This window comes from Staurois parvus, unplaced genomic scaffold (assembly GCF_062004578.1).
Source record: "Staurois parvus isolate SC_StPar_1 unplaced genomic scaffold, SC_StPar_1.0 ptg001794l, whole genome shotgun sequence".
In the NCBI taxonomy this organism is placed as follows: Eukaryota; Metazoa; Chordata; class Amphibia; order Anura; family Ranidae; genus Staurois; species Staurois parvus.
In genome coordinates, this window is record NW_028319590.1 from 136,580 (window position 1) to 159,590 (window position 23,011).

At 45.7% G+C, this 23,011-nt stretch overlaps 1 protein-coding gene across 1 annotated transcript in view; it reads left to right on the forward strand.

The window, feature by feature from the left end:
• The window catches only part of LMO1 (LIM domain only 1), a 44,070-nt gene extending 30,346 nt beyond the window's left edge, over nt 1-13,724 (forward strand). The window contains exon 3 of the mRNA XM_089663872.1: nt 13,239-13,724. Coding sequence (XP_089519998.1) covers nt 13,239-13,344 — 106 coding nt within the window. The 3' untranslated portion in view covers nt 13,345-13,724. The remainder of the gene's footprint in view (nt 1-13,238) is intronic.
• The last annotated feature ends 9,287 nt before the right edge of the window (nt 13,725-23,011 follow it).

Below are 23,011 nucleotides of genomic sequence, written 5' to 3' on the forward strand. Positions count from 1 at the left end.
ACATAAATAACGGTCACAAAAAGGTTAAAAAAAACATAATATGAAGAACACACAAAAAAAACTACCCCCCAAAAAAAATCTAAATAAGGGGAAAATTTGTCTTTTGAGGGGTTTTTTTTTTTTTTTTTTTTTACTCAAATCTTTTAAAACTGAGAATTTCTGCTTTCAAAACGCAAATAAAAATTGAAAGGGGACAGAACATAAATACCGGTCACAAAAAGGTTAAAAAAAACATAATACATTTTTTATTTATTTAGTTTTTTTGGGGTTTTTTTTTTTTTTTTACTCAAATCTTGTAAAACTGAGAATTTCTGCTTTCAGTGACAAATTGTAAGGGGACAGAACATAAATAACGGTCACAAAAAGGTTAAAAAATAACATAATACGAAGAACACACAAAAAAAGAAAACTAACCCCCCCCACCCAAAAAAAATAAATAAATAAGGGGAAAAATTGTTTTTTGGGGTTGTTTTTTTTTTTACTCAAATCTTGTAAAAATTCTGCTTTTGTGGCACAATCTGTAAAATCAGTTATGCTGGAATCATCCCTAGTCATATTACATTTTGTTTTTGATTTATTTTTGTTTTTTGGGTTTTTTTTTTGGGGGGGGGGGTTTGTTTTTGTTTTTTTGGGGGTTTTTTTGTTTTTTCTTTTTGTAAAATTGAGAATTTCTGCTTTCAGTGACATGGTTGGGGGTGACTTGTCCTTGTGACAAAAACTCTCCTCATTATCCCTATTATTTTCATTGTTTTTTTCCTAAATAAAATAAAAATTGAAAGGGGACAGAACATAAATAACGGTCACAAAAAGGTTAAAAAAAACATAATACGAAGAACACACAAAAAAAACTACCACCCCAAAAAAAATCTAAATAAGGGGAAAATTTGTCTTTTGAGGGGTTTTTTGTTTTTGTATTTTTGGGTTTTTTTTTTTTTGTTTTTTTTTACTCAAATCTTGTAAAACTGAGAATTTCTGCTTTCAGTGACAAATTGTAAGGGGACAGAACATAAATAACGGTCACAAAAAGGTTATAAAATAACATAATACGAAGAACACACAAAAAAAGAAAACTACCCCCCGAAAAAAATAAATAAGGGGAAAAATTGTTTTTTGTTTTTTTTGTTTTTTTTTACTCAAATCTTGTAAAAATTCTGCTTTTGTGGCACAATCTGTAAAATCAGTTATGCTGGAATCATCCCTAGTCATATTACATTTTTTTTTTTTTTGTTTTTGTTTTTTGGGGGGTTTTTTTGTTTTTGTTTTTTGGGGTTGTTTTTGTTTTTTTTTGGGGGGGGGTTTGTTTTTTCTTTTTGTAAAATTGAGAATTTCTGCTTTCAGTGAGATGGTTGGGGGTGCCTCGTCCTTGTGACAAAAACTCTCATTATCCCTATTATTTTCATTGTTTTTTTTCCTAAATGAAATAAAAAATAAAAATTTAAAAGGGGGCAGAACATAAATACCGGTCACAAAAAGGTTAAAAAAAACAATACATTTTGGGTTTTTTTGGTTTTGTTTTTTGGGTTTTTTTTGTATTTAGGGTTTTTTTTGGGGGGGGGTTTGTTTTTGTTTTTTGGGGGGTTTTTTTGTTTTTGTTTTTTGGGGTTGTTTTTGTTTTTTTTTGGGGGGGGTTTGTTTTTTCTTTTTGTAAAATTGAGAATTTCTGCTTTCAGTGACATGGTTGGGGGTGGCTCGTCCTTGTGACAAAAACTCTCATTATCCCTATTATTTTCATTGTTTTTTTCCTAAATAAAATAAAAATTGAAAGGGGACAGAACATAAATAACGGTCACAAAAAGGTTAAAAAAAAACATAATACGAAGAAAACACAAAAAAAACTACCCCCCCAAAAAAAATCTAAATAAGGGGAAAATTTGTCTTTTGAGGGGTTTTTTGTTTTTGTTTTTTTGGGGTTTTTTTTTTTTTTTTTTCTTTACTCAAATCTTGTAAAATTGAAAATTTCTGCTTTCAGTGACATGGTTGGGGGCGCCTCGTCCTTGTGACAAAAACTCTCCTCATTATCCCTATTATTTTCATTGTTTTTTTTCCTAAATAAAATAAAAAATAAAAATTGAAAGGGGACAGAACATAAATAATGGTCACAAAAAGGTTAAAAAAAAAACATAATACATTTTGGTTTTTTTGGGTTTTTTTTTTTTTTTTACTCAAATCTTGTAAAACTGAGAATTTCTGCTTTCAGTGACAATATTGTAAGGGGACAAAACATAAATAACGGTCACAAAAAGGTAAAAAAATAACATAATACGAAGAACACACAAAAAAAGAAAACTACCCCCCCCCCCAAAAAAAAAATAAATAAATAAGGGGAAAAATTGTTTTTTGGGGTGTTTTTTTTTTTTTTACTCAAATCCTGTACAAATTCTGCTTTTGTGGCACAATCTGTAAAATCGGTTATGCTGGAATCATCCCTAGTCATATTATATTTTGTTTTTCTTTTGTTTTTTTGGGGTTTTCTTTTTTTTTTACTCAAATCTTGTAAAACTGAGAATTTCTGCTTTCAGTGACAAATTGTAAGGGGACAGAACATAAATAACGGTCACAAAAAGGTACAAAAATAAAATAATATATAAATATAAAATAATAGAAAACTACCCCCCCCAAAAAACAAAAAAAAATAAATAAGAGGAAAAAATTTTTTTCGGGGTTTTTTTTTTTTTGTTTACTCAAATCTTGTACAAATTCTGCTTTTGTGGCACAATCTGTAAAATCGGTTATGCTGGAATCATCCCTAGTCATATTACATTTTGTTTTTTTTGGGGGGGGGGTTATTTTTGTTTTGTTTTTAGGGGTTTTTTTTGGGTTTTTTTTTTTTGTTTTTGCTTTTTGTAAAATTGAGAATTTCTGCTTTCAGTGAGATGGTTGGGGGCGCCTCGTCCTTGTGACAAAAACTCTCCTCATTATCCCTATTATTTTCATTGTTTTTTTCCTAAATAAAGTAAAAAATAAAAATTGAAAGGGGACAGAATATAAATACCGGTCACAAAAAGGTTAAAAAAAACATAATACATTTTTTATTTATTTAGTTTTTTTGGGGTTTTTTTTTTTTTTTACTCAAATCTTGTAAAACTGAGAATTTCTGCTTTCAGTGACAAATTGTAAGGGGACAGAACATAAATAACGGTCACAAAAAGGTTAAAAAATAACATAATACGAAGAACACACAAAAAAAGAAAACTAACCCCCCCACCCAAAAAAAATAAATAAATAAGGGGAAAAATTGTTTTTTGGGGTTTTTTTTTTTTTTACTCAAATCTTGTAAAAATTCTGCTTTTGTGGCACAATCTGTAAAATCAGTTATGCTGGAATCATCCCTAGTCATATTACATTTTGTTTTTGATTTATTTTTGTTTTTTGGGTTTTTTTTTTGGGGGGGGGGGTTTGTTTTTGTTCTTTTGGGGTTTTTTTTGTTTTTTCTTTTTGTAAAATTGAGAATTTCTGCTTTCAATGAGATGGTTGAGGGTGACTTGTCCTTGTGACAAAAACTCTCCTCATTATCCCTTTTATTTTAATTTTTTTTCCTAAATAAAATAAAAATTGAAAGGGGACAGAACATAAATACCGGTCACAAAAAGGTTAAACAAAAACATAATAGATTTTGTGTTTTTTTTTATTTTTTTTTTGTTTTCTCAGGGTTTTTTTTTTTTTTTTTACTCAAATCTTGTAAAAATTCTGCTTTTGTGGCACAATCTGTAAAATCAGTTATGCTGGAATCATCCCTAGTCATATTACATTTTGTTTTTTTTGTTTTTGTTTTTTGGGTTTTTTTTTTGTTTTTGTTTTTTTGGGGTTGTTTTTGGTTTTTTTTTGGGGGGGGGTTTGTTTTTTCTTTTTGTAAAATTGAGAATTTCTGCTTTCAGTGACATGGTTGGGGGTGCCTCGTCCTTGTGACAAAAACTCTCATTATCCCTATTATTTTCATTGTTTTTTTTCCTAAATGAAATAAAAAATAAAAATTGAAAAGGGGGCAGAACATAAATACCGGTCACAAAAAGGTTAAAAAAAAACAATACATTTTGGGTTTTTTTGGTTTTGTTTTTTGGGGGGTTTTTTTTGTATTTAGGGGTTTTTTTTGGGGGGGGTTTTGTTTTTGTTTTTTGGGTGGTTTTTTTGTTTTTGTTTTTTGGGGTTGTTTTTGTTTTTTTTTGGGGGGGGGTTTGTTTTTTCTTTTTGTAAAATTGAGAATTTCTGCTTTCAGTGACAGGGTTGGGGGGGCTTGTACTTGTGACAAAAACTTTCCTCATTATCCCTTTTATTTTAATTTTTTTTCCTAAATAAAATAAAAATTGAAAGGGGACAGAACATAAATACCGGTCACAAATAGGTTAAACAAAAACATAATACATTTTGGGTTTTTTTTTATTTTGTTTTTGTTTTCTCGGGGTTTTTTTTTTTTTTTTTACTCAAATCTTGTAAAAATTCTGCTTTTGTGGCACAATCTGTAAAATCAGTTATGCTGGAATCATCCCTAGTCATATTACATTTTGTTTTTTTTGTTTTTGTTTTTTGGGGGGTTTTTTTGTTTTTGTTTTTTTGGGGTTGTTTTTGTTTTTTTTTGGGGGGGGTTTGTTTTTTCTTTTTGTAAAATTGAGAATTTCTGCTTTCAGTGAGATGGTTGGGGGTGCCTCGTCCTTGTGACAAAAACTCTCCTCATTATCCCTATTATTTTCATTGTTTTTTTTCCTAAATGAAATAAAAAATAAAAATTGAAAAGGGGGCAGAACATAAATACCGGTCACAAAAAGGTTAAAAAAAACAATACATTTTGGGTTTTTTTGGTTTTGTTTTTTGGGGGTTTTTTTTTTGTATTTAGGTTTTTTTTTTTGGGGGGGGGTTTGTTTTTGTTTTTTGGGGGGGTTTTTTGTTTTTGTTTTTTGGGGTTGTTTTTGTTTTTTTTGGGGGGGGGGGGTTTGTTTTTTCTTTTTGTAAAATTGAGAATTTCTGCTTTCAGTGACATGGTTGGGGGGGCTTGTACTTGTGACAAAAACTCTCCTCATTATCCCTATTATTTTCATTGTTTTTTTTCCTAAATGAAATAAAAAATAAAAATTGAAAAGGGGGCAGAACATAAATACCGGTCACAAAAAGGTTAAAAAAAACAATACATTTTGGGTTTTTTTGGTTTTGTTTTTTGGGGGTTTTTTTTTTGTATTTAGGTTTTTTTTTTGGGGGGGGGTTTGTTTTTGTTTTTTGGGGGGGTTTTTTGTTTTTGTTTTTTGGGGTTGTTTTTGTTTTTTTTGGGGGGGGGGTTTTGTTTTTTCTTTTTGTAAAATTGAGAATTTCTGCTTTCAGTGACATGGTTGGGGGGGCTTGTACTTGTGACAAAAACTCTCCTCATTATCCCTATTATTTTCATTGTTTTTTTTTCCTAAATAAAATAAAAAATAAAATTTGAAAAGGGGGCAGAACATAAATACCGGTCACAAAAAGGTTAAACAAAAACATAATACATTTTGGTTTTTTTTGGTTTTGTTTTTTGGGGGTTTTTTTTGTATTTAGGGTTTTTTTTTGGGGGGGGGTGTTTGTTTTTTCTTTTTGTAAATTTGAGAATTTCAGCTTTCAGTGACATGGTTGGGGGTGGCTCGTCCTTGTGACAAAAACTCTCCTCGTTATCCCTATTATTTAAATTTTTTTTTCCTAAATAAAATAAAAAACAAAAATTGAAAGGGGACAGAACATAAATACCGGCCACAAAAAGGTTAAAAAAAAAATAATACATTTTGGGGTTTTTTGTTTTTGTTTTTTTTGTGGGTTTTTTTTTTGTTTGTTTTTTGGGGGTTTTTTGTTTTTGTTTTTTGGGGGTTTTTTGTTTTTGTTTTTTTGGGGTTGTTTTTTGTTTTGTTCTTTGGGGGGGGGTTTTGTTTTGTTTTTTGGGGGGTCTTTTTGTTTTGTTTTTTGGGGGTTGTTTTTTTTTTTGTTTGTGGCACAATCTGTAAAATTGGTTATGCTGGATTCATCCCAGGTCATGAACAAAATACGTTTTTTTTCCCCTGTATATCACACTTACAATCTCCGTTCGGAATGTTCTAGTTTTTGGCACAATTTCATCAAATTATTTACATTTACGCCCCAAAAAACGTCAATAAAGAACATTTCTGAGGATTGTCTGCTCATACGTGGCTCCTCTGACGGTCACACGAAGGAACGAGTCACATGATTCTCCAAATGGATGGACCCTGGAGATGAATGGCGCTCAGTCTGGGGCTGCAGCGACATCTAGTGGCGGTGAGGCGTCTGTGGCGACATCTGGGCGATAATTCACCGCAGATGTCATTAAGCTGCGGGTATCAAATAAATATTTGAGGTTATTTTCCAGGCTGATATATTTATATAGGAGGCGGAATATATGAAGCTCCTCTGGGAATATTTGCAGATTTACAGCCGTAAAATTCGTCATTATTATGTTTCAGGCCGGCGTGGGGCAGACATTGGCGCGGTGAACGCCCGCCGGCCGCGGGGGGGGGGGGGGTATAAATAACCTTTTCTTGTGAATTACGGTCAGAAGGAAATGGTGAGGTTTGTCCTCATTTATGACCTCCGTAGGGCTCTAATTTGGCTGCGTTTTCCTCTACACCTCATGTCTTCCACCAGGGACTAGAACTTCTCAAAGGACTGTTCAACGCCAACTATTTAAAAATTCTGGAACCTCCAAATTGCCGATTTCCAAGGATGGGCTACAAAAAAGTGTGGATTGGTTCGGGAAGATTCGGCAAGAATAACTGATGAGATGATGGGGCTACTGGCAGTCAGGCCAAGGAAGGGTGGGGACCTGGTGGGACTGGCAGCCAATCTTAGGAAGAGCAGGATCTGGTGGAACTGGCAGTCATTTCAAGGAAGGGTGGGATATGGTGACCTTGTCAGTCTGTCTAAGAATGAGTGGGACCTGGTGACCCTGGCAGACTGACAAGGTCACCAGGTCCCATCCTTCCTTGGACTGACTGCCAGGGTCACCAGGTCCCACCTATTCTTAGATAGACTGACAAGGTCACCAGGTCCCACCCTTCCTTGGACTGACTGCCAGGGTCACCAGGTCCCACCCTTCCTTGGACTGACTGCCAGGGTCACCAGGTCCCACCCTTCCTTGGACTGACTGCCAGGGTCACCAGGTCCCACCTATTCTTAGATAGACTGACAAGGTCACCAGGTCCCACCCTTCCTTGGACTGACTGCCAGGGTCACCAGGTCCCACCTATTCTTAGATAGACTGACAAGGTCACCAGGTCCCACCCTTCCTTGGACTGACTGCCAGGGTCACCAGGTCCCACCCTTCCTTGGACTGACTGCCAGGGTCACCAGGTCCCACCCTTCCTTGGACTGACTATCTAAGAATGGGTGGGACCTGGTGACCCTGTCAGTCCGTCCAAGGAAGGGTGGGACCTGGTGACCCTGGCAGTAAATCTAAAGAAAAGTAGGACCTGGTGATCCTGGCAGTCGATTTAAGGAGGGGAGGGACCTGGTGGGACTGGTAATCAATCTAAGGAGGGCTGGGACCTGTCAGGACTGACAGCCAATCTAAGGAAGGGTAGGACCTGGCAGGCAATCTAAGGAAGGGCGGGACCTGGTGGAACTGGCATTCAGTCAAAGGAAGAGTGGGACCTGGTGAACCTGGCAGTCTATCTAAGGAAGGGTGGGACCTGGTGGCACTGGCAAACTAAGGAACAGGATCTGGTGGAACTGCCTGTCAGTCCACGGAAGGGTGGGACCTAGTGACCATGGCAGTCTATCTAAGGATTGGTGGGAGCTGGGAGGACTGACAGTCAGTCTAAGAAAGGGTGGGACTTGGTGGCACTAGCAGTACATCTAAAGAAGGGTGGGAACTGGTGATCCTGGCAGTCAATCTAAGGAAGGGTGGGACCTGGTGGGACTGGTAGTCATCCTAAGAAAGGGTGGGACCTGGTGGCACTGGCAGTCAATCTAAGTAAGGGTGGGACCTGTCGGGACTGGCGGTCATCCTAAGAAAGGGTGGGACCTGGTGGGACTGGTAGTCATCCTAAGAAAGGGTGGGACTTGGTGGCACTGGCAATAAGAAGGGTGGAATCTGGTGGCACTGGTGGTCAATCTACCCTCGTGAGGACCGCTGTGTTGTAGGAACCCCTAAGTTCTGCACTGCCAGGCACATGCACTTTTCACACTTTCATCTACAGTCCGTGAACAGTCCTTGAGCTTGGTTTTGTTGTTTTATTCGGGGAAATAACTTGCATAGGGTACTAGGGATTATGGGATGCCCAGTTTGGGGGGACAACTTCCTTCCAATGTACAGGGACAGATCCTGGACTGTCCTTTTCCTTGTAAGCCGCCAGATCAGTAGCAACAGTCCTTTATGGACAAGGAACTTGCAGCCCCTCAAAAATCAACTTAGCCTCTTGCAACTACATGCAGAGATATCTCCTCTCTGAGCTCCACAGCCTGAAGACAATACCAACCCTCCTGGCTGCGCTGAAAGGACTGTGCCCAGCGCTGTCCTTGGAAATCTTGCTGCATGTAGCAGTCCCTCCCCTTGTGGATCCCAGAGAGTGCTGCTGTACTCACATTGCCCTCCTTGCTCCCCCAGCTCCAGGTCCCCATCCTGTCCATGCTGCACTGCTGGATCCATCCTCCTGAGCCCATCCTGGAGGCCGCCAGACGTAGGGGACTTCTCCCAGGCACCGACAGTCTCCTCAGCACTCCATCTTCCACCCGACTCCTCTGTCAGCCTGACTCTCTGATATTTACGGACCGGTCCACCACTCTACCAGGTCCTCCAAATCTGGGAGTGGCCAGACTCCCATAAACATGCATATTAGGTCTCCACCCCTTCCTGCTTACCGACTTCTGGAATGTTCTATGGTCCTCCAGGGCCAGGAGGAGGCGATGGAGCCACAACCTGTTATGTCATCAAGCTGACCTGCAATAACCTCCACCCCCGACTCGGACAGTTACCAGGAGTCCCACACAATGATTGTACCTGCAATACACCGCACTATCCTAGCAGAACACCAGAGGGTGCTACATAAGGAAGGGTGGGACTGGCAGTCAATCTAAGGAAGAGTGGGACCTGGTGGAACTGGCAGTCAGCCCAAGGAAGGGTGGGACATGGTGACCCTGGCAGTCAGTCTTAGGAAGGGTAGGACCTGGTGGGACTGGAAGTCACTCTAAGGAAGGGTGGGACTGGCAGTCACTCTAAGGAAGGGTGGGACTTGGTGGGACTGGCAGTCAGTCTAAGGAAGGGTGGGACCTGGTGGGTCTGACAGTCAATCAAAGGAAGGGTGGGACCTGGTGGGACTGACAGCCAATCAAAGGAAGAATGGGACCTGGTGGGACTGACAGCCAATCTAAGGAAGAGTGGGACTGGCAGTCAATCTAAGGAAGGGTGGGACTTGGTAGCACTGGCAGTAAGTCTAAGGAAGAGTGGGACCTGGTGGGACTGACAGCCAATCTAAGGAAGAGTGGGACGTGGTGGCCCTGGCAGTCAATCTAAGGAAGGTTGGGACCTGGTGGGACTGACAGCCAATCAAAGGAAGAGTGGGACTTGGTAGCACTGGCAATAAGTCTAAGGAAGAGTGGGACTGGCAGTCAATCTAAGGAAGGGTGGGACTTGGTAGCACTGGCAGTAAGTCTAAGGAAGAGTGGGACCTGGTGGCATTGGCAGTAAATCTAAGGAAGAGTGGGACTGACAGTCAATATAAGGAAGGGTGGGACCTGGTGGGACTGACAGTCAATCTAAGGAAGGGTGGGACATGGTGGCCCTGGCAGTAAATCTAAGGAAGGGTGGGACCGACAGCCAATCTAAGGAAGAGTGGGACTGGGAGTCAATCTAAGGAAGGGTGGGACTTGGTAGCACTGGCAATAAGTCTAAGGAAGAGTGGGACCTGGTGGCATTGGCAGAAAATCTAAGGAAGAGTGGGACTGACAGTCAATATAAGGAAGGGTGGGACCTGGTGGGACTGACAGTCAATCTAAGGAAGAGTGGGACCTGGTGGGACTGACAGTCAACCCAAGGAAGGGTGGGACATGGTGACGCTGGCAGTCAGTCTAAGGAAGAGTGGGACCTGGTGACCCTGACAGTCAACCCAAGGAAGGGTGGGACCTGGTGGGACTGACAGTCAATCTAAGGAAGGGTGGGACTGACAGCCAATCTAAGGAAGGGTGGGACATGGTGACCCTGGCAGTCGATCTAAGGAAGGGTGGGACATGGTGACCCTGGCAGTCAATCTAAGGAAGGGTGGGACCTGGTGGGACTGACAGTCAATCTAAGGAAGGGTGGGACATGGTGACCCTGGCAGTCAATCTAAGGAAGGGTGGGACCTGGTTGGACTGACAGTCAATCTAAGGAAGGGTGGGACATGGTGACCCTGGCAGTCGATCTAAAGAAAAGTTACATAGTTACAGTTACATAGTTAAAGTTATATAGTTAGTCTGGCTGACAGAAGACAAAAGTCCATCCATTTCAACCATAAAAAAAAAAAATTGGGAAGTAATGTCCCTCCTGTGAATGTTTGGTGAATGTCGCATTTCCCGTCTTCATCAATACGCCCAATCATGTTGGGATATATATTCGTCTTCCTGGTCCCTCCTCAGGACTGGAGGGGGTGCGGTGCACCTGCACTGCCTGTGATGTATTGCAGCCGCTGAGCGTCACCTAATGAATGGCCGCCGTCCTCCATAATGGAATGCGCAATTAATGGGTCGCTTTTTAAGAGATTCTTTCAATTAATCTCAGGCAATTAATTCCATAATGTAGCTGAAAGTCGCACAACGTCCCCCTGAGATCAATCACAAAGACTGTTAATTAACTCCGCGGATTAACCCTCGAAGGACTCGGCTACCTTTCTGCCGTCGTGCTGGCCGAACGCACGCCGATCCCCCCCCACCCCCCGTGCAGCCGACCGTTCGATGTGATTGCGGAGTGATCGGGATATTGATAATGGATGAGGGATAGGATATGGACGGCGGATTGGCCTGGAATGATCCGATTAGGTTCAGTGACAAAAGACAATTGGAAGGCGGGGACAGCCGCTGCGGGAAAACGATCGTTCGTAGATTCCACAGACTGGAAGAAGGGAAATTATAGAGACTTTGTATCCGATTCCACAGACTTTGTATCCGATTCCACGGACCTTGTATCCGATTCCACGGACCTTGTATCCGATTCCACGGACCTTGTATCCGATTCCACAGACTTTGTATCCGATTCCACAGACCTTGTATCCGATTCCACAGACCTTGTATCCGATTCCACAGACTTTGTATCCGATTCCACAGACCTTGTATCCGATTCCACAGACCTTGTATCCGATTCCATGGACTTTGTATCCGATTCCACGGACCTTGTATCCGATTCCACGGACTTTGTATCCGATTCCACGGGCTTTGTATCCGATTCCACGGGCTTTGTATCCGATTCCACGGGCTTTGTATCCGATTCCACAGACTTTGTATCCGATTCCACAGACTTCGTATCCGATTCCACGGACTTCGTATCCGATTCCACGGACCTTGTATCCGATTCCACGGACCTTGTATCCGATTCCACAGACTTTGTATCCGATTCCACAGACTTCGTATCCAATTCCACAGACTTCGTATCCGATTCCACGGACTTCGTATCCGATTCCACAGACTTTGTATCCGATTCCACAGACTTTGTATCCGATTCCACAGACTTCGTATCCGATTCCACGGACCTTGTATCCGATTCCACGGACCTTGTATCCGATTCCACGGACCTTGTATCCGATTCCACAGACTTTGTATCCGATTCCACAGACTTCGTATCCGATTCCACAGACTTTGTATCCGATTCCACAGACTTTGTATCCGATTCCACAGACTTCGTATCCGATTCCACGGGCTTTGTATCCGATTCCACGGGCTTTGTATCCGATTCCACAGACTTTGTATCCGATTCCACAGGCTTTGTATCCGATTCCACAGGCTTTGTATCCGATTCCACAGGCTTTGTATCCGATTCCACGGACTTTGTATCCAAATGGAAATCAGATTGGGGCAAACCATTCCATTCACACTTGTGTGTTGTGCAGTAACCGTGTTGACACACATTGCTGCGTTGCACTTGCTCTACATGCGCTGCGTTGTGGTGCTATTCAGTGTGAATGGCACCCAAATACATCATGCCGTAGAGCCCATCACACAACAGACCACAGTGAATACAGGTGAATGGTAATGGGGGGGAGAAGGCGTGCGGTTCGGGTGAACGGTAATGGGGGGAGAAGGCGCGTGGTACGGGTGAACGGTAATGGGGTGGAGAAGGCGCGCAGTACGGGTGAACGGTAATGGGGCGAGAAGGCACGTGGTACGGGTGAACGGTCAGGGGGGGAGAAGGCGCGCAGTACGGGTGAACGGTAATGGGGTGGAGAAGGCACGCGATACGGGTGAACGGGAATAGGGGGAGAAAGTGAGCGGTACAGGTGAACGGTAATGGGGGGGAGAAGGCGCGCGGTGCGGGTGAACGGTAATGGGGGGGAGAAGGCGCACGGTACAGGGGAACGGTAATGGGGGGAGAAGGCGTGCGGTACAGGTGAACGGTAATGGGGGGAGAAGGCACGCTGTACAGGTGAATGGTAGGTGCGTGGTACAGGTGAATGGTAGGTGCGCGGTACAGGTGAATGGTAGGTGCGCGGTACAGTTGAACGGTAAGGGGGGGAGAAGGCGCGCGGTACGGGTGAATGGTAGGTGCGCGGTACAGGTGAATGGTAGGTGCGCGGTACAGTTGAACGGTAAGGGGGGGAGAAGGCGCGCGGTACGGGTGAATGGTAGGTGCGCGGTACGGGTGAATGGTAGGTGCGCGGTACGGGTGAATGGTAATAGGGGGAGAAGGTGCGTGGTACGGGTGAATGGTAGGTGCTCGGTACAGGTGAATGGTAGGTGCGCGGTCTGGGTGAATGGTAGGTGCGCGGTACAGGTGAATGGTAGGTGCGCGGTACAGGTGAATGGTAGGTGCGCGGTACAGGTGAATGGTAGGTGCGCGGTACAGGTGAATGGTAGGTGCTCGGTACAGGTGAATGGTAGGTGCGCAGTACGGGTGAATGGTAGGTGCGTGGTACAGGTGAATTTCTCACTACTCAATGAACCCCTAGCAACATCTGGAGGGACCCCGGTTGGATAAGACTGATGTCCACAAACCCAAAGTCATCCCAAAACCACGAAGAAATGGCAGTTGAGAAGTGTGACCAGCAGGAAATGGCACCGCGACTAAACTGTCCTTTTGTTTCTTCTTCCTGCAGGTTCTGCGTCGGGGACAAGTTTTTCCTGAAGAACAACATGATCCTGTGCCAGATGGACTATGAAGAGGGGCAGCTCAACGGGAGCTTCGAATCCCAAGTCCAATAGCGCCTGGCATTGCGGCTTCGCCAAAAGCTCCTCCGATTGGCTGTCCTGCCACGCAAGCAGCGACAAAGCGTCCGTCGGCTCGCCTGCAATATTTTTTAAAATCTTTGGCCCCCTCCCGAACCCCCCCGAGGACTGTGTACGATGTGGTACTCTCTGTCCCCCCCCCCCCCCACGAAGCAGTTGCGGTTTTTAGGTGTACAGTCGTGCCTGGTTAGCTGAGCACTGCGTTTGCCTGTATGTTCGTCAGGGATTTGGGGAGGGTGGCGTTCCGGGGGCCCCCCTGTACAGTCTGTTTTATGTATATAAACTGGAACATTTATTTTATGAAAATGTAATGCAATTTTATTACTGGTGTGAAATTAAAAGATTATGAATGTTTACTGCTTGGCTGACTCGTTCATTTGCACCGTGCTTCTATCTGGAGAACCCCAAAGAGGACCTGTCATCAGGAAAGTAACAGGTATGGAGCCCCAGAAGGGCAGATAGGGTGGCGTTGGGTCCCCATAGCTGTATCGGTTTCCAAAATTATGGTGGAATCTGTATAAGTAGCCATTGAGCTTCAAGGGTTCAAAAGTGCCTCCTCCATCAGAACTTCAGAATGGAATGAAGAATGGATTGTCTTCGATAGCGGGGGACCTAGAGTAGGAGATTCACAGGCATGTCAGAGGTAGCCCAGATATAATGTATCCTAAAGGGATACATCAGCAAAGGGGCAGGTATGGACCTCCAGAAGAGTTGATTGGGTGGCACTGTTTCCACAATTTTTGTGGAATCTGTATAAGTAGCCAATGATTTTCAAGGGTTCAAAGGGGCAGGTATGGACCTCCAGTGGGGTTGATGAGGAGGCATTGGATTCCCCAAGCTGCATCCATTTCCACAGTTATGATGTACTCTTTATAGGTAGCCTATACGTTTTAAGGGTTCAAAGGTGCCTCCTCCATCAGGACTTTAGAATGGAATGAAGGTCTTAGATTTTGGTGGAATCTGTATATCTAGCCAATGAGCTTCAAGGGTTCAAAAGTGCCTCCTCCATCAGAAATTCAGAATGGAATGAAGAATGGATTGTCTTCTATAGCGGTGGACCTTTGGGTAGGAGATTCACAGACATGTCAGAGGCAGGCTTGAAGCACACTCGTCACAATGATTGTGAGCCTTTTATCTAAGAGAATCCTAAAGGGAACCTGTCATCTGCAAAGGGGCAGGAATGGACCTCCAGAAGGGTTGATGGGGAGGCACTTTTTACCCATAGCTGCATCTGTTTCCACAATTTTTGTGGAATTTGTATAAGTAGCCAATGAGTTTCAAGGGTTCAAAGGTGCCCCCTTCCCTCAGAACTTCAGAATGGAATGAAGGTCTTAGATTTTGGTGGACTTAGGGTAGGTGACCCACAGTAATGTAGCAGGTAGTCTCCAGATATGGTTGTAACTTAAGCCTTTTATCCAAGATTATCCTGAAGAAGACATGTTATTGACAAAGTGACAGGTATGGTCCTCCAGAAGGGTTGATTGGGTGACACTGGCTACCCAGAGCTACATCTGTTTCCACAATTATGGTGGAATCTGTATAAGTAGCCAATGAGCTTCAAGGGTTCAAAAGTGCCTCCTCCGTCAGAACTTCAGAAAGGAATGAAGAATGGATTGACTTTGATTGCGGTGGACCTAGGGTAGGAGATTCACAGGCATGTCAGAGGTAGCCTTGAAGCACACTTGTCGCAAGCTGATGATTGTGAGCCTTTTATCTAAGAGAATCCTAAAGGGAACCGGTCATCAGCAAAGGGGCAGGTATGGACCTCCAGAAGGGTTGATTGGATGGCACTGTTTCCACAATTTTTGTGGAATCTGTATAAGTAGCCAATGATTTTCAAGGGCTCAAAGGGGCAGGTATGGACCTCCAGAAGGGTTGATGGGGAGGCATTGGATTCCCCAAGCTGCATCCATTCCCACAATTATGATGTACTCTTTATAGGTAGCCTATACGTTTTAAGGGTTCAAAGGTGCCTCCTCCATCAGGACTTTAGAATGGAATGAAGGTCTTAGATTTTGGTGGAATCTGTATAACTAGCCAATGAGCTTCAAGGGTTCAAAAGTGCCTCCTCCATCAGAAATTAAGAATGGAATGAAGAATGGATTGTCTTCTATAGCGGTGGACCTAGTGTAGGAGATTCACAAGCATGTCAGAGGCAGGCTTGAAGCACACTCGTCACAATGATTGAGAGCCTTTTATCTAAGAGAATCTCAAAGGGAACCTGTCATCAGCAAAGGGGGAGGTATGGACCTCCAGAAGGGTTGATGGGGAGGCATTGGATTCACCAAACTGCACCCATCTCCACAGTTATGATGTAATCTTTATAGGTAGCCTATAAGTGTTAAGGGTTCAAAGGTGCCTCCTCCATCAGGGTTTTGAATGAAATGAAGATCTTAGATTTTTGTAGACTTGGAGTAGAAGACCTACAATAATGTAACAGGTAGCCTTCGGGCACGTTCGCCACCAGCTGATGGTTGCAATTTCAGCCTTTTATCCAAGAGAACCCTAAAGAGGACCTGTCATCAGCAAAGTGACAGGTATGGACCTCCAGAAGTGGCACCGGCTACCCAGAGCTGCATCTCTTTCCACAATTATGGTGGAATCTGTATAAGAAGCTGTCACGGAGTGCCCCTGCCTTCCCCACCCCCTTTTGCCTGCTGTTCCTCGGCCATATCCCTCCACCCTTACACATTCCTCTGTCCTTGTAGCTTCCATGCTGGGCCAGCCATTGCCGAGGCAACCCAGCAGCGTCCCGCATTGCTTTAAAAGGACTGGCACAGGAAGCAGCCCTCCTCTTTGTTCCTGTGCACGCTGCTGGAATCATCTACCTCCCTGAAAGCCGCTGGGAGGCTCGTGTGGGGGGGACCGAGCCTCTGCAGCCATCCCCGCTGCGCACTCTGCAGACCCCCCAAAGGTCAGGACTGTAACCCTCTCCAATATTCCAGGGTTGGGAGTACCCGCTACCCTCCGCTTAATGTCCCAGGGTGGGAGTCTCCGCAGCTCTGCATGAGCCCCCTCCTCAAAGGTCAGACCCCACTCCTGAGACCCCCAAGCTAAGGGGAGACCGCCTGACCCTACCTGAGACCCTCCAGCTGAGGGGAAAGTTGCCCGCCTGTTGCCCGAGACCCCTGTCCAGGGGTAGGTTGCCACCTGTTGCCCGAGACCCCAGACCAGGGGTAGGTTGCCGCCTGTTGCCCGAGACCCCAGTCCAGGGGTAGGTTGCCGCCTGTTGCCTGAGACCCCAGACCAGGGGTAGGTTGCCCGCCTGTTGCCCGAAGCCCCGGTCTGCTGTGCAGTCATAGAGGGAGCCCAGCTGAGGCAGGACCCTCGTGACGAATGCCTGCCTGTTGCCCGAGACCCCAGTCCAGGGGTAGGTTGCCGCCTGTTGCTCGAGACCCCAGTACAGGGGTAGGTTGCCGCCGGTTGCCCGAGACCCCAGTCCAGGGGTAGGTTGCTGCCTGTTGCCCGAGACCCCAGACCAGGGGTAGGTTGCCCGCCTGTTGTCCGAGACCCCAGTCCAGGGGTAGGTTGCCGCCTGTTGCCTGAGACCCCAGACCAGGGGTAGGTTGCCCGCCTGTTGCCTGAAGCCCCGGTCCGCTGTGCAGTCACGGAGGGAGCCCAGCTGAGGCAGGACCCTCGTGACGAACGCCTGCCTGTTGCCCGAGACCCCAGTCCAGGGGTAGGTTGCCGTCTGCTGCCCGAGACCCCAGACCAGGGGTAGGTTGCCCGCCTGTTGTCCGAGACCCCAGTCCAGGGGTAGGTTGCCGCCTGTTGCCTGAGACCCCAGACCAGGGGTAGGTTGCCCGCCTGTTGCCTGAAGCCCCGGTCCGCTGTGCAGTCACGGAGGGAGCCCAGCTGAGGCAGGACCCTCGTGACGAACGCCTGCCTGTTGCCCGAGACCCCAGTCCAGGGGTAGGTTGCCGTCTGCTGCCCGAGACCCCAGTCCATGGGTAGGTTGCCGCCTGTTGCCCGAGACCCCAGTCCAGGGGTGGATCGCCTGCCTGTTGCTGAAGACCTCAGCCTAGAGGGGAGATTGTTCGCCTGCTGCCGAAGACCCCAGTCCAAAGGGGGAGAAGACCGCACAAGCCAGCCTACCTGAGACCCCTCGTCTGTCCCGGACCTCCAACAGCTATTTGTGTCTTACTTTCTTATCCCTGGGGGACCGGACACCCTGTTGGATCCGTGGGCACATGCTTCCCCCTGTTTTACCTGAACTGCTGCTGGGACGATCCCCTGTTTTACCGGAACTATTTCTGTGATGACCCTTGCCCCTTGTGAGATTACAATCCGCCACAGAGACTCTTCCTTACCCTTGGTGCTGGGCTACAAGTATCTTAGCCCCTCCTTGGTGTCACCCCCCTATTGGCAAGACCCCCCGTGCCAGGAATCGTCCCTAGTTTGCGCACAGATCACCCTCCCTGCCATTTCCCCATTGAGTGTCCGTCATTTTGTTGTCTCAGTAAAGCTTTGTGTGTTCCCCATCTTCTCTGTGTGTTCTGTCCTGCCTACACTTCCGTCACAGAAGCCAATGAAATTCAAGGGTTCAAAAGGTGTCCCCAACCCATTAGGACTTCAGAATGGAATGAAGGTCATAGATAGTGGTGGACTTAGGGTAGGAGATGCACAGTAGTGTACTAGGAAGCCTTCGGGCTCAATCACCACCAGATGATAACTGCAAACTGAGCCTTTTATCCAAGAGAGCCCTTAAGAGGACCTGTCATCAGCAAAGTGACATGTATGTGCCTCCAGAAGGGTAGATGGAGCTTCAGAATAGAATGAAGGTCTTAGATGGTTGAGGACATAGGGTAGGAGATGCATAGAAATGTAACAGGTAGCCTTCGGGCACACTTGCCCCCAGCGGATGGTTGAAAATTGAGAATTTTATCCATGAGAACCCCAGAGAGGACCTGTCATCAGCAAAGTGGCAGCAAAAATTGACAGGTATGGACCTCCAGAAGGGTAGATGGGTGGTGCTGAAACCCTGGAGCTGCATCCATTTCACCAATTCCACAAAGTCTCCTTTGAACTGTAATTGGAGAAAGGACTGGAGAGCCACACCAGAGTATTGTGGTGCAAAAAAAATATGTTCCAATCTAAAGTGGAATCTGTATAAGTAGCCAACAGTTCTTCTGAATAGAATGAAGGTCTTAGACAGTGGTGGATTTAGGGTGGGAGATTCACAGTAATGTACCAGCCAGCTTTCCAGCACACTCGTCAGCAGCTGATGGTTGAAAATTTAGCCTTTTATCAATGAGAACCCTAAAGTGGACCTGTCATCAGCAAAGTGGCAGCATACATTGACAGGTATGGGTCTCCAGAAGGGTAGATGGGTGGTGCTGGATCCCTGGAGCTGCATCCATTTCCACAATTATGGTGGAATCTGTATAAGTGGCCAGTGAGTTTCAAGGATTCAAAGGTGGGGCCTCCATCAGGACTTCAGAATGGAATGAAAGAGCTCCATAGTGTTGGACGTAGGCCAGGAGATTCGCAGTAATGTAACGGGTGGCCTTTGTCATCAGATGATGGTGGCAAATAGAACCTTTATCCAATAGAACCCTAAAGAGGATCTGTCATCAGCAAAGTGGCAGCATAAATTGACAGGTATGGGTCTCCAGAAGGGTAGATGGGTGGTGCTGGATCCCTGGAGCTGCATCCATTTCCACAATTATGGTGGAATCTGTATAAGTGGCCAGTGAGTTTCAAGGATTCAAAGGTGGGGCCTCCATCAGGACTTCAGAATGGAATGAAAGAGCTCCATAGTGTTGGACGTAGGCCAGGAGATTTGCAGTAATGTAACGGGTGGCCTTTGTCATCAGATGATGGTGGCAAATAGAACCTTTATCCAAGAGAACCCTAAAGAGGACCTGTCATCAGCAAAGTGACAGGCATAGACCTACAGAAGGGTAGATGGGTGGTGTCCAGAGCTGTATCTGTTTCCATCTTACGGTGTGAAATGGAGATAATATGACACAAAAAATTCCAATAAAGATTCATGTTGAACTTTCAGACCGTAGAGGGGCAACCAACCATGAATTCATTGCATGCTTGGTGTGTGCCAGCAGATGCATGGTTTGCCATCAACAGCACGGCCGCTTGTCTGATGAAGGACGGCATGTTCCTGTGTGGGTCAAGAAAACATGCCATTTTGGGAGCACCTAGCCCATAGGCCTGAGAACACCCAAATCCCGTCTTGCACCAGAGCCACTGATAAAGAGGAACAGCCGGCCCTACCAGGCCCAGGCCCTACCAGTTCTGCTGAGCAGGAGGACAAGCCATACTGCCATATTGCAGACAGCGATCCTCTTGTTCCTCCCCTGCAGCATTTCTGGCTTCTCCTCTCCCTCCCTTTGGCTACACTTCGGTGGGTTTAGTTCTAGCATCTGTGCCCCCTTTCCCCTGCTGTCTTGCCCCCCCACCCCCTGTGTGCCCCTTTCCCCCCAAAATGCTGCCGGCTTCCCTCTTCTCCCACCGACTGCTGCTGCAGGCACACGGGGATGTTTCAGAATGGAGAGCAAGGAAAGGGGCCAGCAAATACATTCGATTGCCAAAATTATCAAGTATTGGCCCCGCCCACCATATCATGTGATTCAGGTGTTCCAATCCCCTCCATATCCTGTGATTCCGGTGTTCCAATCCTCTCCCAGTCATGTGACTCAGGCATTCCAATCACCTCCATATCATGTGGTTCAGGTGTTCCAATCCCCTCCCAATCATGTGATTCAGGTGTTCCAATCCCCTCCATATCATGTGATTCAGGTGTTCCAATCCCCTCCATGGACACAGGTGTATACAATCAAGCTCCTAGACATGCAGACGGCTTCTACAAACATTGGTGAAAGAATGGGTCGCTCTCAGGAGCTCAGTGACTCCAAGCGTGGTCCCGTGATAGGTGGCCACCTGGGCAATAAGTCCATCCGTGACATTTCCTGGCTACTAAATATTCCACGCTCAACTGTTAGTGGGATTATAACAAAGTGGAAGCCACTGGGAACAACAGCCACTCAGCCACCAAGTGGTAGGCCATGTCACATGACAGGGCGGGGTCAGCGCATGCTGAAGCGCACAGTGCGCAGAAGTCACCAACTGTCTGCAGAGTCAATAGCTAAAGACCTCCAAACTTGGTGTGGCCTTCAGATGAGCCCAACAACAGTGCGTAGAGAGCTTCATGGAATGGGTTTCCATGGCCGAGCAGCTGCATCCAAGCCTTCCATCACCAAGTGCAATGCAAAGCGACGGATGCCGTGGTGTAAAGCACGCCGCCACTGGACTCTAGAGCAGAGGAGACGTGTTCTCTGGAGGGACCAATCACACTTCTCTGTCTGGCAATCTAATGGACGTATCTGGGTTTGGTGGTGGCCAGGAGAACGGTACTTACCTGACTGCATTGTGCCAAGTGTAAAGTTTGGTGGAGGGGATTATGGTGTGGGGGTGGTTTTCAGGGGTTGGGTTGGCCCCCTAGTTCCAGTGAAGGGAACTCTCAAGGTGACATTTTGGACAATTTCATGCCCCCAACTTTGTGGGAGGAGTTTGGGGATGGCACCTTCCTGTTCCAACATGACTGCCCACCAGTGCACAAAGCAAGGTCCATAAAGACATGGAGGAGCCAGTTTGGGGTGGAGGAACTTGACTGTCCTGCACAGAGTCCTGACCTCAACCCCATAGAACACCTTTGGGATGAATTAGAGCGGAGACTGCGAGCCAGGCCTCCTCCCCCGACATCAGTGCCTGACCTGACAAATGTGCTTCTGGAAGAATGGTCCAACCATCCCATAGACACCCTCCTAAACCTTGTGGGGGGCCTTCCCAGAAGAGTTGAAGCTGTTATAGCTGCAAAGGGCGGGGCCAACTCAATATTGAACCCTACGGACTAAGACTGGGGGGCCATTAAAGGTCATGTGCGTGGAAAGGGCGGGGCCAACTCAATATTGAACCCTACGGACTAAGACTGGGAGGCTATTAAAGGTCATGTGTGTGGAAAGGGCGGGGCCAACCCAATATTGAACCCTACTGACTAATGCAGGTCATAGATGGGTCGAAAATCGGCCGATTTTTCTTTTAAAAAAACGAACAATCGGTTGTTCAAGCGGCCGACGTTACCACCAATGGTAAAAAAAATCGGCCGATTTTCATCCCGTCTACAGCCGGCAAAAAGTGTCCCTGCAGAGAGCTCTGCTATTTCTTTGACATTTACAGAGGTTGCAACAATGTATCTATTTGTATCCATTTAGGATACAGATGTTTTTATTCGGAAACAAATAGATACAATGTTGCAACCGCTATAAATGTCAAAGAAATAGCGGAGCTCTCTGCAGGGACACTTTTTGCCGGACTGGAATTCCTTTTATTTTTCATCCTTCTTCTTCTCCTTCTTCATCATCATCCTCTTCTTCTTCTACTTCTTCATCATCATCCTCTTCTACTTCTTCTCCTTCATCATCATCCTCTTCTTCTACTTCTTCATCATCATCATCATCCTCTTCTTCTTTTTCTTCATCATCATCATCCTCTTCTTCTTCTACTTCTTCATCATCATCCTCTTCTTCTTCTACTTCTTCATCATCATCATCCTCTTCTTCTTCTACTTCTTCATCATCATCATCATCATCATCCTCTTCTTCTTCTTCTTTTTCTTCTTCATCACCATCCTCTTCTTCTTCTTCTTCTTCTTCATCATCATCATCATCCTCTTCTTCTTCTTCTTCTATTCTTCATCATCATCATCCTCTTCTTCTTCTTCTTTTTCATCATCATCATCCTCTTCTTCTTCTTCATCCTCTTCTTCTTTTTCTTCTTTTTGTCTTCCTCTTGCAGGTCACTGCTCATGCGCATATTTTTTATCGGTAAAAAATCGGCCGATTAGCCCATTATTGCCGCGAAAATCGGCCGATCGGCCGATTTTTTTCCAACTTTCCTGAGTAAAAAAAACCCATCTATGGCCTGCATAAGACTGGCCATAAATTATACAATTTTCTTGAGAATTTATGCTTTAGATTGACCAAAAACCATATAATATGAGGTCCATAGTGCTCCATCATTGGTGTCAGTGGGAGGAATAGTGCCCCATCATTGGTGTCAGTGGAAGGAATAGTGCCCCATCATTGGGGTCAGTGGGAGGAATAGTGCCCCATCATTGGTGTCGGTGGGAGGAATAGTGCCCCGTCATTGGTGTCGGTGGGAGGAATAGTGTCCCGTCATTGGTGTCGGTGGGAGGAATAGTGCCCCATCATTGGTGTCAGTGGGAGGAATAGTGCCCCATCATTGGTGTCAGTGGGAGGAATAGTGCCCCATCATTGGTGTCGGTGGGAGGAATAGTGCCCCATCATTGGTGTCGGTGGGAGGAATAGTGCCCCATCATTGGTGTCAGTGGGAGGAATAGTGCCCCATCATTGGTGTCAGTGGGAGGAATAGTGCCCCGTCATTGGTGTCAGTGGGAGGAATAGTGCCCCATCATTGGTGTCAGTGGGAGGAATAGTGTCCCATCATTGGTGTCAGTGGGAGGAATAGTGCCCCATCATTGGGGTCAGTGGGAGGAATAGTGGCCCATCACTGGTGTCAGTTAATAACTCAAGGGCCCGATAAAGGCAAGCAATTGACCTGCATCCGGCCCCAGGGCCTCAGTTTGGGGACCGCTCTCCCAGGATAC